Source organism: Dendropsophus ebraccatus, chromosome 9 (genome assembly GCF_027789765.1).
Source record: "Dendropsophus ebraccatus isolate aDenEbr1 chromosome 9, aDenEbr1.pat, whole genome shotgun sequence".
Classification (NCBI taxonomy): domain Eukaryota; kingdom Metazoa; phylum Chordata; class Amphibia; order Anura; family Hylidae; genus Dendropsophus; species Dendropsophus ebraccatus.
In genome coordinates this window covers 25,161,116-25,179,027 of record NC_091462.1, presented here as the reverse complement: position 1 = coordinate 25,179,027, position 17,912 = coordinate 25,161,116, and the positions used below count along the sequence as shown (strand labels likewise).

The 17,912-nt window shown below is 43.4% G+C and overlaps 1 protein-coding gene across 6 annotated transcripts in view; it reads right to left on the bottom strand.

The window, feature by feature from the left end:
- The window catches only part of TANC1 (tetratricopeptide repeat, ankyrin repeat and coiled-coil containing 1), a 190,287-nt gene that overhangs the window by 88,562 nt on the left and 83,813 nt on the right, over positions 1-17,912 (bottom strand). For 3 of the 6 annotated variants that reach the window (XM_069982743.1, XM_069982737.1, XM_069982738.1), the window contains 2 exons: positions 4,281-4,385; positions 375-505 (listed from right to left, as the gene is read on the bottom strand). In XM_069982743.1, coding sequence (XP_069838844.1) covers positions 375-505; positions 4,281-4,385 — 236 coding nt within the window. Of the gene's footprint in view, positions 1-374; positions 506-3,443; positions 3,463-4,280; positions 4,386-12,187; positions 12,207-17,912 lie in introns of those variants that run through there. The other 3 variants (XM_069982739.1, XM_069982741.1, XM_069982742.1) reach the window with 3 other exon arrangements.

Sequence of the window (17,912 nt, the reverse complement as noted above, 5' to 3'; positions counted from 1 at the left end):
AGACCACCGTGCTGTGAGGTTTAAAGTCAAATTATAAGTAGCATCTCTGGTCCACCGAATAGCTGCAGGGCCTGTATGGGCAAAATTGTTAATAAAGACCTGTAGGCCTATAAATTGAGAAATTCCAAGAATTATAGTGATTATAAAAAATGTAATGTCATATGAGGTCACCCGTCCAATAACAGCCATAGTAGTGCGGCCTCCATGTCCTTAATGGAAATGTGCAGAATTGAAAAAAAAAGGGCAGCCTAACACATCAACGGACCATGTGTTCAAGCAAGCAGTTTTACTGCCTCATACTTCACAGTCTGACACCAGGCCGGAATATAAGAAGTGAAGTAGTACAGTACATTAGCATTGTGTGTACAGCTTACCATAGTCTCATTCTTCTCATCCATGGATACTCGAGCAGAGTTCGGAATCCCTTCACCTAACAGGAATCCCAGTCTGGTCATGAGCTCCTGAGCGGCGGGAGAACACCCTGAGTTTTTATCCAGAGCTGCTTCTAGATAGAGGACACAAGAGCAGAAAGTGACTATGACTATACGGGTAGTGTCACATGGATTTTCCACATGGAATTGCAGTGGAAGAAATCAGCAGCAGCTAAGTATGTGGGAGATTAATAGTCTGTAAAGGAGACTGATCTACCTGCGGTGCTGATGCTAAATCCGCCACTGGGACTTCCTGTGTTTGGTCTCTTATTTTTGTTTTACAGAGAAAAGACCAAATATCGTCACGGAGGGAGCATGCAGCACAGTTTGACAGAAAGGGAGACACCTAGTGGCCATATATAAAGTGGATTTAAAAATGGAAAACGGGTGCCTTCACACGTACAGGATCCGCAGCAGATTTGATGGCGCAGAGTTGATGCTATATTCAGTTATTTAGATCAAATCTGAAGATCCTGTACATGTGAAGGCACCCTAAGGGTGTGTTCACACCCACAGGATCCGCAGGAGATTTGATGGTGCAGATTTGATGCTGTGTTCAGTTATTTAAATGAAATCTGCTGCGGATCCGCAGCAGAAAATACGCCGCGGATCTGGTAAGTGTAAACGTACCCTTAAGAAGCATTCCACCTTTTTTCTTTTATTTGTCCCGACAGGAGGTTGATGCATATACTTACCAATGATGATTGGTGTCCCGCAGCAAGGCTTCATTCCGGTCCTGCGGCGATGTTCAAACCCATTGCACAGTGACATCACACTTCTTTCAACCCCTCTTCTTTCTCCAGGGTTATAGAAGACTGTAAGTAAGGGTCTCAATGAGAGCGCGATAATAGAGATGCATTAGAGACCCTGACTTCCGGCCTCCTTTGCTTTGGGTCAGTCATGCAGGCGAACGCGGGGTTTGAACAGCGTTGCGGGACCGGAATGAAGCTGCGCCGCGGCACACTGTTAATCATTGGTAAGTATATGCACCTCGTCCTCCTGCCGGGGAACAAATAAAAAAAAAAAAAAAAAAAAAGGTGGAATGCATCTTTAAAAAAAAAAAATCACAACCTGTTGATTAATTCACGACAGGGCCACTTTAAGGAAACTAACGATAAACTATGTTCTCATAGAAGAATCAGAGTCCCCAACAAGAGAAAGCCCTTTAAGCAATATTAGAGTACAGTAGGTATATAGCAGGAGGTTTATTATCGGATAGCATGGGGTCCGGTGCTCCCTGAAGAAGTGGGGCAGCCCCATTGTCAGCCCTGTCCCCGGCCTGCTCCCCATATATCCATTCAATAGCTCTATTCCAATTACGTCCGCCTTCCTGTCAGATCTGGGGTTGCTGGCGTGATCCCTGTTGTACAAAGCCAAATTAATTAACCCTCGAAACCAGAACTTCAAAGCCGTCGCAGAGAAAGCGAGACGTCCCGGGCTTGTCACCAGCCGTCATTTCATATTTATTGTGCACAGATTAAGGCGGACTGACAAGCTGGTCGATGTTTCCACTAAACGTGACCCAAGGAAGGGGCGAGGAAACAAAAGTAGCTTGGCCAGGTGCCTGTAATAGTCCACGAGGAGGAAGTGGGGGCAAAACGGAATATAACATCCTATGGGAACACAATAAAGCATCATCTAATACTCATATGTCTGTATGTAAATGTTTGGGATGGGGGTCTCAGAAATTATTAGGTGAATCCAGCCAGTAAGAAATGGCTGATAACAGGGAACAAAAGGCAGTGCCCAACTAGACAGCAAATGTCCCTTAAAGAGCAGATTCCTATCTGAAGTCCCTGGGAAGCAGCAGGAGCTGAAAGATGGGATGATGTCAACATCATCATTCAGTAGCAATATACAAAAATAGATGCTATATATACACACAGAGCGTCAGCAAGTCATGTTTCCCATGTACTAGGAGCTGAAATGCTCTAAAACTAGATGGAGCTGTTAGATATGAAGCTATTGGTGGCTTATAGATGCAGGTCACCTATCTCCAGATCCACGGTCTTCCGGCCCCCTATCGGCTCGGTTGCGGCCACCAGAGGAAGCAGAAGACTGTGGAACGGACGAACAGCATCGTGCCGTGAGCTGCGCCATTTCCATAACTCATAAGTTACAGAAATAGTGTAGTTCCCGGTGATACACTATTTACTGTATATAACTCCTATTAACGTCAATGGGAGTTACACAAAATGTTTTCAGCTTCCTGGCCACCTCTGGTAGCCACAACCAAATTAAGGGGCTGGGAAGTCCGGGGTCCTCATATATCTAATATTCATAGATATGGGAATACGCTTTTAGGTAGACTTGTCTCCCTGTCCTTTGATGGGCTCTGACTTTGCAAGGCATGTGGCACCATGGATAACTGATGGAGTGCCTAACCTTTCCTTATAGGCTGAACATGCTCACCATCAATATCTATGAAGCTAATTCAAAGGAGGCAACCAATATGGCTGCACTTCCTGTTGGCACTTTTGCAAACTGGTCGACACAGTTGGTGTCTGGTATTGTGGCTCAGCTAATATGAACTGGACCAGGCTGCAATACCAGACACAACCAGTGGATAAGGTGTGGCACTGTTTTTAGGAAGAAAGTAGCAAACCTCTTGAACTACTTCTAAGAAGAGAGCATGAAAGCTGGCCATGCATCTTAGATAGCGTCAGCCAAATGTCTTTCCGGTTGACAGCTCCCTCTCCCAATCTTCCCATATACATGCATGCTTGCGCGTGTGTGCATATATTCTGAATAAGGAGAAAGCCACTGCAAGACACCACCAGCGGCTGCGCATCTCCCCGAGAAATCGAAAGTCTAATGTGTACAGGAAGCTAAGTGTAAGGGAAAGTTCACACACACAGATTTTTGGCAGAAAGCAATAGGCAAAATTTTAGGCAGATGAACTTTTTCCTCTGAGTCACACACAGGTCATGATCAAGCAATTTGTCTGGAGATAAACTATACCGCCCCCCTCTATCCTCCTTTGACAGATCTGCTGACGTTCATATATCTTACCCAACAAAAAAGTCTCTGAGACATCAAAAACTCATAATTTTTGCCGCTTCAACTTCTCCTCTCATGATCTCAACCGTGAATGCTGACATTAACCCCTGCCGCACTGTTTCCCATGGGGTCCCTCCTCTCCACAGCGGAGGAGATAGCAGCTGCCTCCAGAGGACAGGAAGCCTGGTTAACCCCTCCCTGCTCCCAATGCCAACAGCTTGGAGGAAACCAAGAATCTCCTTATTGCTTCAGTTGCCAAGGTTAAGTTGTTAGGCAGTTCCCGGGCAATACCGTTGAGCCGTGCCAAACTTTGCTTGGATTCTGATCCGTATTAACGTAACCCTTTCCTGACCAGGTCAGCGGGATGGGTAACCTTCCAAAATTAACCCCTTCTGAAACTGTGGAAGCAGCTGGTACCAGCAATAAGTCCTGGGTGCAGTTTAAAGCGGCTAAATTTGCTAATACCACCGTGGCGAAACGCTTTATAGCGACAGGGTAACCTAATCCCTTCGCCGCATCCCTGCACTGACAGGAAAAGCAAGTTTTTCTCACACTTTACAATGCACAGGGTTTGCAGGTTGAGGTGTCGACGGAGCCAAATAAAACATGGATAATGCGTATTGAATAAAACAATGGGGCCATGTCTAACCTGCCAGGCTTCACACACCCTTTCCTGGCTGCAGCGCTCCCATACACAAAGCAGCAGATATAAGGCGGCTGTCAAGTCTAACAAAGTTGCCTGCGAGCGTTTTCATTCATAGAAAAGTTTAGTAAATTCTTTTCCACCCCCGGACAGAAGTTACTTTAACGTGAAAAGAGATAGAAGTGAAAGACGGGAAGGACACTCACCATTCTGGTTGGGGTCCGGCAGCTCTGAGACTTTTCTCAATGGCATTACAGCTGCATCTCCTGGCACTCGCGGACTCTCAACATACTTGGGCTTCCTCATTGGCCCTGCAATGAATAAGGTTTGGGCATGTCTTATTCTTCCCAGATGGGATGTGTGAGAGCTTCATGACGCGTCGCCTCAGTTCTCACAGTCAGATTAAGCTCAGGAAGAAAAAAAAAAAAAAGCTCTGCAGAGAAGGAAGCACCATCACCGTCCGCTGACAGCTCAAAGCTGTCTACAAGCTGCCGCCACAGCCATCCCTGGTATGTAACCGTGCCCAGAAAGATGACAAGCTGTGGCTTAGCCTTCCCCGAGGAGAGGACGGACACATTCCAGGAAAGGGCAAACGTCCAAACACTTACAGCACAGGGTGATCAGGGACTAAGCAACCCGCAGCAACTCCCACCCGGATAATGACAGGAGTTGTAGTTTAACCACAGTAACACAGAGAGGCCATATACCGGCGATGCACAGTGGGGTAAGCGTCTAGTAACCCAGCAACCGGCTATCAACCATAAAGATCGGGCATGGGCGGGTTATACAATGGTGAATGTGCAACTGAAGAACTCACGCTATACAAGTTCTTACAAAAACAAATATATATATACATACATATACACACACACTATATATATATATATATATATATATATATATATATATATATATACACACACACACACACACACATATACACACACACACACACTATAACATCTATCTAGAAAAAAAAACCCTGGGTTAGAGTTTGTGTTTACTTAGCACTATCTAAGGGTATGTTCACACTTCGATGTTGACTTCAGGAGCAATAAACATTACAATGCACTTGTCTTTTTTCAGCCTCTTTACACTGAACATACAACTTAATACGAGACAGTCATGGACTATACAGCTACTCCCACATTTTCCTAATTAACTTATAACAGAAAAAGCAGAAGAAAAAAAAAAAAAAAAAAAGCAGAAAAAGTTTTCAATTCACCCAAATTACGAGGTTTTTTCAGAATTCAATTTAAAATTCTACAATGTATTTTAAAAAAGTCAGTAATTGAAAATAGGAAGCAATGATTTAGTGACACAGCTGTCGGGGCGGCTAATGAGATGGTTAAAAGTTTACTATGTATTGCTTTATGTGACTGGGACGGAAGGACAGGAATGTGAAACAATCACTGGATGCAATTAAATGGAGCACAAAAGACAACGTCTTCCTGCCTGTCCAGCACGGTAAGGAAAGTAATGCCGCCACCTAGTGGTCTTAAGCTCAACTTTATAAAAACAAGACACACTACATGTACATGAGAAGCATTTCTGCCATAAAATACTCATGTATATTCTTTTTCTACTTTACACTATGTGAACATGGACTTAAAGGGGTAGTCCACCAAAAAATTTTTCTTTCAAATCAACTGGTGCCATGAAGTGCCAGAGATTTGTAATTCACTTCTATTAAAAAATCTTAAGTCTTCCAGTACTTATCAGCTGCTGTGTGTCCAGCAGGAAGTGGTGTTTTCTTTCCTGTCTGACAAAGTGCTCTCTGTTGCCTCCTTTGTCCATGTCAGGAACTGTCCAGAGCAGTAGCAAATCCCCATAGAAAACCTCTCCTGCTCTCCAGACTAGAAATAATACAACTTCCTGTTGGGCATACAGCAGCTGATAAGTACTGGAAGGCTTGAGATTTTTTAATAGAAGTAAATTACAAATCTCTGGCACTTCATGGCAGCAGTTGATTTGAAAGAAAAAAAATTTGGGTGAACTACCCCTTTAAGCTGTATTCACACAAGCACTGGGTGCTCTGTACGGAGCCTCCAACACAGTCATATTTGTCATTAAAACAGTCAGCACCATAGAAGCTAATGGACTCAGTTATAAGTAAATAGGGTCCACTGGGCATGTGCTGGTGTCTGCTTTGTGATAGATACTGTAGGCCCTTTCACATTGACTATGGCAGAATGAACATGTCAGATAGATACTCATAGAAAACATTAGGCCTCTGCATGTATTCTGTGAAAAAAAGACACTATGTAATGCTATCCCCATTGTTTCTATTGGGAATATATGTGCTAAAAGGGTCAATGGGCATTAAAAAAAAAAACATGCCGGACACAGGCAGTAACAAGGCCACCCTCAGATAGTTTGATTTTGCCTATTTTTCTTGGGAGAAAAACATGAGTGACCCAGCCTTAGTGAGACTTGCCTCAGCCTCCATTTTGAGGGCCAAAAGTGAATTTTATTGAACTGGATTCCCAATAACTTTTTGTACAATACATGACTGGCGTCCATAGTGGATATCAGCTGCTGTCTGACCCAATGTTCTTGCAATATTAGACACAGCACCATGTTCACACACTCATGAAGTAACCACTAAACCATAATGCACCACAGCAATAACAACGAATCAAAAAAGATTCTCCATATAATTTTAACCAATATCCCAAAAGATGAGGCAGCAATTAATTGAGAACAACAGTGACTCAAGACCTGTCAAGTGGTGCCCTTAGCCTAGAGCCAAGTCAGCCCTAAGGGCAGGCCGGTTGCTAAGGACTCACTGCCTGACAACCCAACATGCAGGCTGTATCTGTATACCTAGCAACCAGTCTGTGTCAGGTGCCTGGGCTGTCTATCCCAATACTGTATTGTCACTATGGTGAAGGCACACAAAATGGGGTAGTGACTTGTCGGCAGTAATGCCATTGTGTATTTTCCTCCCATTAGTCTTGGGCTTCTACTTATAATCCCATTAACCCCTGACAAACCTATCTACCACCACCCCCAAATAATGCTGCCTTCACCCTAGAGCCAAGTTGGCCCTAAGGACAGGCTGGTTGCTAAGGACTCACTGCCTGACAACCCAACATGCTGTATCTGTATACCTAGCAACCAGTCTGTGTCAGGTCCCAATACTGTATTGTCACTATGGGGAAGGCACACAAAATGGGGTAGTGACTTGTCGACAATAATGCCATTGTGTATTTTCCTCACATTAGTCCTGGGCTCTTACCTATAATCCCATTAACCCCTGACAAACCTACTCACTCCCACTCCCAAGTAATGTTGCCCTAGGCAAGAGCCATGTCTGTCACACTATGAAATCTCCAGCCTTGAAGAACAATAACACAATTCTTGAAACTCTAAAATGCCAACACATTCCGGCCTTCGTCTCCATGACTGGTTCATATGGTTGTCTGTGCTGAATGTTTATGAGAACGCGTCGGCCATGTAATCGCCTCACTTGTTAATGTTCGCAGTTGCTTGGGCTCGAGTAACCAACACCTGGTGCTGCCTGTTACACATGGCCGAGACCACAGGAGAGGTGGCGGAGAGGCTCTCAACATGGTGCTTAGCGGAACCTAAATACATTACGTCTCTCCTCCCATCAACTGCTCGGCATTAAGGGAAAGAATTCCACTTTGTCGGACACGTCGCCCTTGTGAACAGCAGATTGTGAGCTCAGGAGTTGCTGGAGAAAATCTACAGAAATCTATTCTGATAAAATAGACAATTGTTTAAGTGACTGAAACCAGATTAAAGCCCAAAACATCTGCTGCCCGCAGAAGCCGGGTCACCACCAAGGTTATAATGGACTGTCACTGCCCTGCTGTATAAAAGCATTATGGGTATGCCATGTATTATAGGCAGGCTGTGTATGATGAGCAGGCTTGTGCAATATGGACATCCTATATATTATGGGCATGTTGTGAATTGTGGGCAGGCTGTGCATTATGGGCATGCCATGTATTATTAGCTGTGTATGATAGGCAAGCTGTGTGTTTTGGGCAGGCTGTGCATTATAGGCATCCTATATATCATGGGCAGGCTATGTATTGTGGGCATGCTGTGCATTATAGGCATCCTATATTATGGACATGCTGTGTATGATATGCTGTGTTTTATGAGCATGCTGTGCGTTATGAGCATCCTACACATTGGCATGCTGTGTATAATAGGCAGGCTGTGCGCATCCTGTATATTATGGGCATGCCATGTATTATGGACGGGCTGTGCGCTATGGGCATCCTATATATTATAGGCATACCATAAGTTATGAGCAGGCGGCTGTGGGTGTTGTGGGCATACTGTGTGTGTCTTATGGGCATGCTATGTATTCTTTTTGTGCATTTCAATTTATGTTGCAGATATTTTGGAGACAGATTGACCATTTTCCTTATTGTTTTCAATGCTAAAGTCAAAATCCTCAGAGATTGTCATTGTGTTTCCACAATGAAGTGCAGTAAATAAAGAAAACGCACAACAAATTTACAGCGCATCTAGCACCACAATGAGCGTGCTGCAGAGATAGCATCCACATTCATTTTATGCAGATTTTTTTTCTCTATCATTCACTTACATGATACTGTAAATGCTAATATTCTACTGCTATCGTTGTTGGTTCTAATCCGTAAGGCTCTATGGGCTGCAAGGGATGCAGGAAGTGTAACATGTGGCCACAAAATAAGTCAGCATAATGCCAGCATCTGACACTGAGCTCCGTGATCTCAGCTCAATTTTTCAAAGCATGAAATATACCATACAGAGGAAGGAAACAGCTCATCCTGATCCAATACATATGCATATATACTGGTAACTGGCAAAATGAGCACAAGTTTAAACCTCTAAATGTAAATCCAATTTTTTTGCACTGACAGCAAGCAGAGATTTTGACCTGAGCATGGTTTCCTTCCTCAAATTTTTGACCTGGACATCTACTTTGTTATGTTCTGCCCCAAATCTATTAAAGTAATACCTTTTTGTAAGGGTATGTTCACACTGAGCAAACGGGGCAGAATTCCACGACGGAACACTCCGCCACGCAATCCCGCCTGCTTCAGTGCCAGACCGCATCTCTATGGGAGGGCTTGCACGCCTGTGCTCAAAGAACTGACATGCCGCGGAATTCCGCCCCATTTGCTCAGTGTGAACATACCCCTAGGGTGTTATTACATGGGCCGATGGGGGCCTGATAATAACTGTAAATGAGCGCCAATCTGCTAGATCGGTGCTCGTTTACTGGGCCTATTACACGGCCCGATTATCATTTAGCAAGGGCTGCATGGACATCATTACTGATACATTACCTATCCAAGCTGAAGGGCTCCTCTTGCGGTCTTCTTCTCCCCGGGTTTGCGGCGGTCCCGGCCAGTGATTGGCTGAGCAGCCTGTCAACTCAGACAGGTCGCTCTAAAGCTGGAGCGCGCGGGACCCTGGGAGAAGACGGTAAGAGGAGCCCTGCAGCCTGGATAGGTAATGTAAATAGGTTCAAACCTATATCAACGATCAGTCGATAATCGGGCCGATTCGGCTGATTATCGCTCCGTGGAATAGGCCCCTTAGGCTGGGTTCACACTGTGGTTTTTTATCAGTTTTATGCAAAAAAAAAAGGATGAAAAACGGATGAAAAAACATTTGCATTTGTGTGCAACCGTTTTGATACATTTTCCCATTGACTTCCTTTATAAAAACAAAAAAAAATACGTATCAAAACAAATCTGTTTTTTTCAGCATACACAAAAATGTGGTCGACAATCAGTTTTTGTTTACGCTAAAAAAACAAGTGTTTTGATCAGTTTTTTTTTTATAATAGAAGTCAATGGAAAAACAGATCAAAACGTATGCACACAAATGCTTTTTTTTTTTTTATCCGTTTTTCATCCCTTTTTGCATAAAACGGATGAAAAAAAAAGAAAACATTGCAGAAGCACAGCATGCACAAAGCCTTACTCTTATCATAAAAAGAGTGTTCCATTGAAATCCATGCAAAACAACTGTCATGGTTCACACAGTGTATTAAACAACGGCCGCTGTTTAATACGGATGTGGAAATAATTGACATGTCAATTATTAACGGCCGTTGTTTCCAAACAGTGGCTGCAAATAATTAGCAGTTCACACACTGTGCAGCTGTGGTGGCAACCGTACTGTGGAAATCAATGGTTATTGCGGCCCATACAGCTGACAGAGTTAAATGGGTTTTAAATTATGCTCTTTGGACCGATAATGCAGTGAGACAATGTCACCAGGACGCCCAGAGTCCCCGGTTCTCAGGCAAAAAAAAAAAGGAAACAACAAAAGCTGAACGTCCGGGCCAAAAAGAGCTCAGATAATATATGGTGAAAGCAGCACATCCTCAATAGAGAGATACCGAGCTTTATCTGGTGTACATGACACAACGGAGCGAAGGATAAGGTAACACAACAGTATTATCTCCCAGTATTGGATAATAATCATTCCGGTGGAGATATACCCAGATAATTCCAAAAACATCAACCTGAACAAACAAGTGTAAAATCAGCTGCCGTTCCTAGAAACAGACGGAATTATTATTTTTTTTTTTATTAAACAAGGGACTTGCGGAACTGGTTTTATATTCTGCCTGTCATTTTTTTATTTGTGCTGAGTTTTAGTCTAGGATCTGCTGTCTCTTATAGGTTATAACAAGAAAGACATTAAGCAGAAAGTTCACAATAAAAAAAAATAGACAAAATATCCTGAAAATGTAACTGGCTGTACATAAAAGATGGCTGCCACAAGATGGCAGGATTGCCGGCTCTTACAGGATTGTACACATTAGAAACATCCCTGGATAGTTCAATGTTTACTCTGATCAGGGAGGGGAATGTTTCTCCTTATAATGAGACCTGGTGATGTATGTTCAGGCAAAGCATCATGGGAAAACAGTATGCTAATTAGCTCTCCCCCAGAAGGAAGACTATTCTCTTATATTAAGGTGCGTTTACACGAAACGATAATTGGTCCGATCGTACGATTAACGATGTCGGAGTAACGATTTTTTTTTTTCATTACGATCAGCGTTTAGAAAGTACGATATATCGTACGGAAAATCGTTTTGTGATCGCTTAAGACTATCTCACACATTGGTTAAATCGGCCACCGACTGTTTACCCAGAACGATCTGCGAATTTTTTGTGAAAGACTAAGGACGATTTGAGAACACGTTGAAAGATCTAAATGAACGATTTCCTGTTCGTCGTTTGATCGTTCGCTGCGTTTACACGTACGATTATCGTTCGAATTTGATCATTATCGCGCAAATTCGCACGATAATCGTTACGTGCAAACGCAGCATTAGCCAAGCCAGAATCTCCTCCAGAAGGAAGATAACTGCATAGGTGGGGTTCTTGCCCTTTGGTTAGTACAGAGAGGGTTCTGGCTGGCTAAAGAGATAGCATACAGGGGCACTCAGGTGAAAAAAAATGGTTATGAAATCAACTGGTGTCAGAAAGTTATATAGATAAGTAAATTAACTATAAATGTAATTGTAATATGTAAATGTTAAGTCTTCCAGTCCCTATCAACTGCTGTATGTCCTGCAGGAAGTGGTGTATTCTTTCCAGTCTGACACAGTACTCTCTGCTGCCATCTCTGTCCGTATCAGGAACTGTCCAGAGCAGTATCAAACCCCTATAGAAAACCTCTGGACAGTTCCTGACACGGACAGAGGTGGCAGCAGAGAGCACTGTGTCAGACTAGAAAGAGTACACCACTTCCTGCAGGACATACAGCAGCTGATAAGTACTGGAAGACTTGAGATTTTTCAATAGAAGTAAATTAAATCGCCAATTCTCTACCGTTAAAATCTGGGGGGAAAGTTCCCTTTTTTTTACACTATGGCAAGATACAGATGGGCATGTTGTATCCGTGTACACACACACACAGTTCTATGAATAACCTAATATATGATCCTTTTTATTCTAATCCATTTGATGACAGACAAAGCCAATGGTGTAACACTAAATATAGGGGCCGTGGACAGCTGAACCCCAACACACAGCACTGGTCACTTAAGAAGAACACTAGATACGGTCTTTTATTAGATTGCCGTCCACTTCAAAGGACAAAGTGAGTGTAATCTTACCTCAGCTCAGTCACTTTACAGGTCGGGGCATCTATAGGACGTTAGTACAGGGTGCTGTTGTAGTCATGGTGCTGCGGCTGCTGCATGGCTATGGCTGACACAGCAGGACAAGTCGTTCTCCCTCCAGCTGACCAAACACATAGCGGGGCGGCAGGGCAAGTGGGGTAAACACTGCTGACCGCAGCTCTCCTGGTACAGACATGTAGAGCAAACACACAGAGCACCTAGTGCAGAGGGATCAAAGGGATCAGTGTCTGTATGGTCTGACCATGGAGGTGACAGGCGCTGTCACTGATCTAAGCCTTACCTGAACATGTTGTCACTGTCAGCTTCATCTGAATGTGCTGTCACGGTCCTAAGCTTCACCTAAACATGCTGTCACGTCCTAAGCTACACCTGAATGTGCTGTCACTGTCCTAAGCTTCACCTAAACATGCAGTCATTGTCCTAAGCTTCACCTAAACATGCCGTCACTGTCCTAAGCTACACGTGAATGTGCTGTCACTGTCCTAAACTTCACCTGAACGCACTGTCACTGTCCTAAGCTTCACATAAACGCGCTGTCACTGTTCTAGGTTTCACCTGAACGCACTGTCACTGTCCTAAACCTTACCTGAATGAGTTGTCACTGTCCTAAGCTTCACCTGAACGTGCTGTCATTGAAGCTGTCTAATGGTACATTTACACGGAGCGATAATTCGTCCGTTCGCACGATTAACGATTTTGAATGAACAATGTTTTTTTTATAACGATCAGCGTTTAGACGGAACGATGCATCGTACGGAAAAATCGTTATGCGATCGTTTTGCGATCGCTTAAGCCTATCTCACACATAGGTGAAATCGCTGAAAGAATGTTTACACGGAACGATCGCGAATTTTTTGCAAACGATCAACGACTATTTGAGAACATGTTGAAAGATCAAAATGAACGATTTCTTGCTCGTCGCTTGATCGTTCGCTGTGTTTACACGTACGATTATCGTTCGAATTCGATCGTTATCGTGCAAAAACGAACAATCAATCGTTCCGTGTAAAAGGACTATAACACTTGGGATAAAGTGCTCAGCTGCAGACATTTGCACATTTGATCTCGGCGTGTGAATGGATCCTTAGCATACAATCTGCCTCTGCTGGTCAGTAAGGAATTAGTAATTTAGGAAATCTATCAGCTATATATCAGGCTCAGAGCTGCAGACATGCGCAGATAGCTGATAGAGAGTTAAAACAAATGATGTCTTTTGGCTAATAGGTATTTTTTCCAAAGTTATAAAATCACATTTTCCTTCTAAGCTAAGTCCTCCACCCCTCCTGCTTGGCTTCCAGCACTGAGCATTTTACATTGATCAAGCACAGCAGGGAGGGAACTGCAGTGTATGCTGCTGCTCAGGCCGTCTTCTACAACACTTGAGCTTAGAAGGAAAACATGATTTTATAACTTTGCAAACAGCCATTAGCTATGAGACAGGTATCATTAGTTTTATCCACTATCTGCAGCTCTGAGCATCGTATACAAATTAATTGATATGTTCAGAATGACTGGGTGGAAACAACTGTACGTGATGTGATGTAATGTGTGGAGACACACGCACCATATCATGCAGCCAGAATAACGTAACTGTATGCCAATGTTCCCTGTACCAGAAATGTCCCCTTTTATTGAAGCATATTTTCTGTAACTCCGCTATGCGCTGCCAGATGTGAGACACATGGAAAATATGCATCCATACAGTTGCCCATATTTTTATTTGGAATTTTTTTTTCTCTCCATAAACATATTGGCAGGTTAATAAGCTTCCTGATCACACTGCTGTGTGTTATGGGAATGTGTGAGCGTACGTGTGTGAAAATTGTATGGGGCCAACATATTCCAGGGTGCTGTCCAGAGAATACCTTACTCTACTGGGATCAGTTACCACTATGAGCAACAATCCTAATAACCAAAACTCACACACGTCAGAATCCAGAATGATCACTAGATCTTATTAAAAGGGGTTGTTCATCCAAAAAAAAAAAAATCTTTCAGATCAACTGGTCCCAGAAAGTGGCAGAGATTTGTAATTTACTTCTTTAAAAAAATAAATCTTATTTCTTCCAGTACTTATCAGCTGCTGTATGTTATTTTTTTTCCAGTCTGGCGAGTAGGAGAGGTTTTCTATGGGGAATTGCTGCTGCTCTGGACAGTTTCTGACATGGACAGAGGTGGCAGTAGAGAGCACTGTGTCAGACTTGAAAGAATACACCACTGTAGGACATACAGCAGCTGATAAGTACTGGAAGACTGGGGAATTTTTAATATAAGTAAATTACATACTGCTGGCACCAGTATTTTTTTTTATGAAATACCCCTTTAGTTCAGCTCTGGACAACAACACAATCTGTAACTATACAGTACAAACTTTTAACCAAAGAAAACATTGACTTTAAGGCCCCAAAAACGGAAATTACTTACGGTAATGATGTTTCCCGGAGTACATGACAGCACCAACCAGAGAGAGGGACCCCGCCTCCCCAGGGACAGGAACCTGAAGAGATAAAAGAGCAGGCCCTCCTCTTCCTCCTCAGTGAATTTCCGAGACCAAAGAGAGCCTGAATTATTAGTTACAACAACCTCTTATAACCGTACCCCTATCACCAATTCCGACATTAACACCCTGTGAACACCCTAGTGCCAACAGAAGCCGAACAGAAAAGAAAAGAAAAGAAAAGGGTGGGTTATACCATGGTGCTGTCATGTACTCCGGGAAACATCATTACCGTAAGTAATTTCCGTTTTCCCCCTCGACATGACAGCACCAACCAGAGAGAATACCAGAGATGGAATTTTAGGGAGGGACCACCGCTTGTAACACCTTTCTCCCAAAAGCAAGCTCCGAGGCAGAAGAAAGATCTAACCGATAGTGACGAAAAAAAGTGTGTGGTGACGACCATACTGCCGCCTTGCAAATTTGATCTAGCGAGGCGTCTCCCCTTTCGGCCCAGGAGGTGGCCACTGCCCGAGTAGAGTGGGCCTTTACAGAGAGAGGAGGAGACAGACCAGAAGACGAGTAACACATACATATAGCCTGCCTAATCCACCTAGCTAGGGTCCCCCTAGACACCTTATCACCCTTATTAGGACCCGCAAACTGTATAAACAGGGAATTTGTCTTTCTAAACTGCTTTGTTATTTCTAAGTACTTAATCACTGTCCTCCTTACATCCAGCAAGTGAAATTCTTTTTCCCTATCATTCCTGGGATTATCACAGAAGGATGGGAGGACTATTTCTTGTGTTTGGTGGAAATTAGAGACTACCTTCGGTAAAAAAGAGGGGTCTGGTTTAAAGATAATTCTATCTGAAAGTATTCTTGTGTAAGGTTCTGAACTAGACAGGTGGACTAACTCACAAACCCTTCTGGCTGAAGTAATTGCCACAAGCAAGGCTGTTTTCCACGTTAAAATCTTAAGGGAAGCTTTCGTCAATGGCTCGAAGGGCCCTTTAATTAAGGCATTTAGGACCACATTTAGGTCCCATGGAGGAGTTTTATTCACTACCCTGGGACATATTTTTACTAAAGCTCTAAAAAAAACGCATAATCCAAGGATGTCTGGCTAGCTGTTGATCATACAATGCCCCTAGCGCAGACACCTGTACTTTCAGGGTTGCTGGTTTTAACCCCTTCTCCAACCCTTTCTGTAAGAAATCAAGAATCTTCGCTATATTTGGACTACTAAAATCTAACTGTCTTGTTCCCACAAAATTAAAGAAAGTTTTCCAGATTCTGAAATAAATCTTGCAGGTAATCGGCTTTCTGCTCAGCTGCAAGGTAGAAATTACCGAATCTGATAACCCCTTGCTCTTAAGAATCATCCTCTCAAGAGCCAAGCCGTCAAGTGTAGATGTTGTGCTTGTGGATGCAGAATCGGGCCCTGAGATAGTAGGTCTGGTAGTTCTGGCAGCACCCACGGATCCGCAATTGACAAATCTCTGAGGGCTGAGAACCAGGCCCTGCGCGGCCAAAACGGGGCGATCAGAATGACTCTCGCTTGATCCTGTCTGATTTTCCTTAACACCCTTGGGAGAATGGCTATTGGCGGGAAGGCATACGCTAGATCCCACCCCCATGTCTGTGACAGGGCGTCCACCGCCATCGGCTTGTCCATGGGGGACAGTGAGTAGAACCGATCTATCTGCCGATTCTCCCTGGTTGCAAATAAATCCACCTCCGGACTTCCCCACAGACGCACAATCTTTTGGAAGATTTGTCGGCTCAACTTCCATTCTCCCTGTTTTAAACGATTTCTGCTTAAGTAGTCCGCCCTTATGTTTTGCGATCCCTTTAGATGGACAGCCGAGAGGCTTAGGAGATTTATTTCTGCAAAGGCAAAAATTTTATAAGACAGATTCAATAAACTCTTACTTCTTGTGGTACCCTGCCTGTTTATTATGGCAACCGCTGTGGAGTTGTCTGTAAGCACATTAATATTTGAGTTCTTAATATACTCCTCTGACCTCTTAAGAGCCTCACTGATTGCTGCCAACTCTCTAAAATTTGATGATCTTTCCTCAAAGGAACTATCCCATGATCCTTGAAAATCCAAACTACCTAAGTGGGCTCCCCAACCTGAGGGGCTGGCATCTGTAGTGATGACTAAAGGACATTTCCTGACCCAGGATAACCCCACTGAAAGATGCTCTGTCTTCAACCACCAGGATAAACTTTTCACAACCTCCTTTGTCAACACTATGGATCTATCTAGCCCTCCCGGGGATCCGTCCCAAAGATCTAGGAGGTATGTCTGAAGGGGCCTGGAGTGTGTCTGTGCCCATGGGACTGCCGGAATAGCTGCCGTAAATAACCCCAGCAAGGACATACCCCTTCTGATTGTGAGCCTGGGATTTCTTACTGCCAGCGACACTGTGGATTGTATTTTCTGGATCTTTTCTTCTGGCAGAAAAGACCTTTGAACAGAAGAATCTAAAACGATCCCCAGAAACTTTTTCCTTTGCGCTGGAGACAAAAAAGATTTTTCATAATTTACAATCCATCCCAGCCTACCTAGGATGGCTAAAGTTCTATCTACTAGTGACTGTAATAACTCTGCTGATTCAGCCACCAACAAAAAATCGTCTAAATAAGGGATGAACAGACCTGGCCCTTCCCTGACATGCGCTGCCATCTCTGCCACGATTTTGGTGAACACCCTGGGTGCTATCGCTATGCCGAAGGGAAGAGCCTGGAACTGAAGGTGAAACAAAGAACCATTTATACATATAGCAATACGTAGGTACTTCTGAAATTGTGAGTGTATAGGGACATGCAAGTAGGCATCCTTTAAGTCAATAGATGCCATAAAACAATCTTTGCTAAGTAAATTAACCGTAGACTTGACCGTCTCCATCTTAAATTTTTGGTATCTTAGATACTTATTTAATGGTTTTAAATTAATGATAACTCTATAGGAGCCATCCGGTTTCTGGATCAAAAAAAGGCTAGAGTAGAAGCCATGACACCTTTCAGCCTCTGGCACTGGTACCAGGACATTTTTATTTATCAAAGAAATAACTTCCCCCTCTAAGGTCTTCTGACCTATTTCTCCCATGTGACTTCTTGTCACCAAAAACCGGGTAGGGGGTAATGATACAAAATCAAAACTAACTCCTTCTCTAATATAACTGAGAACCCAACTGCTACCGCAGATCTTTTCCCATTCACTAAAAAAAAACTTCAATCTGCCTCCTAC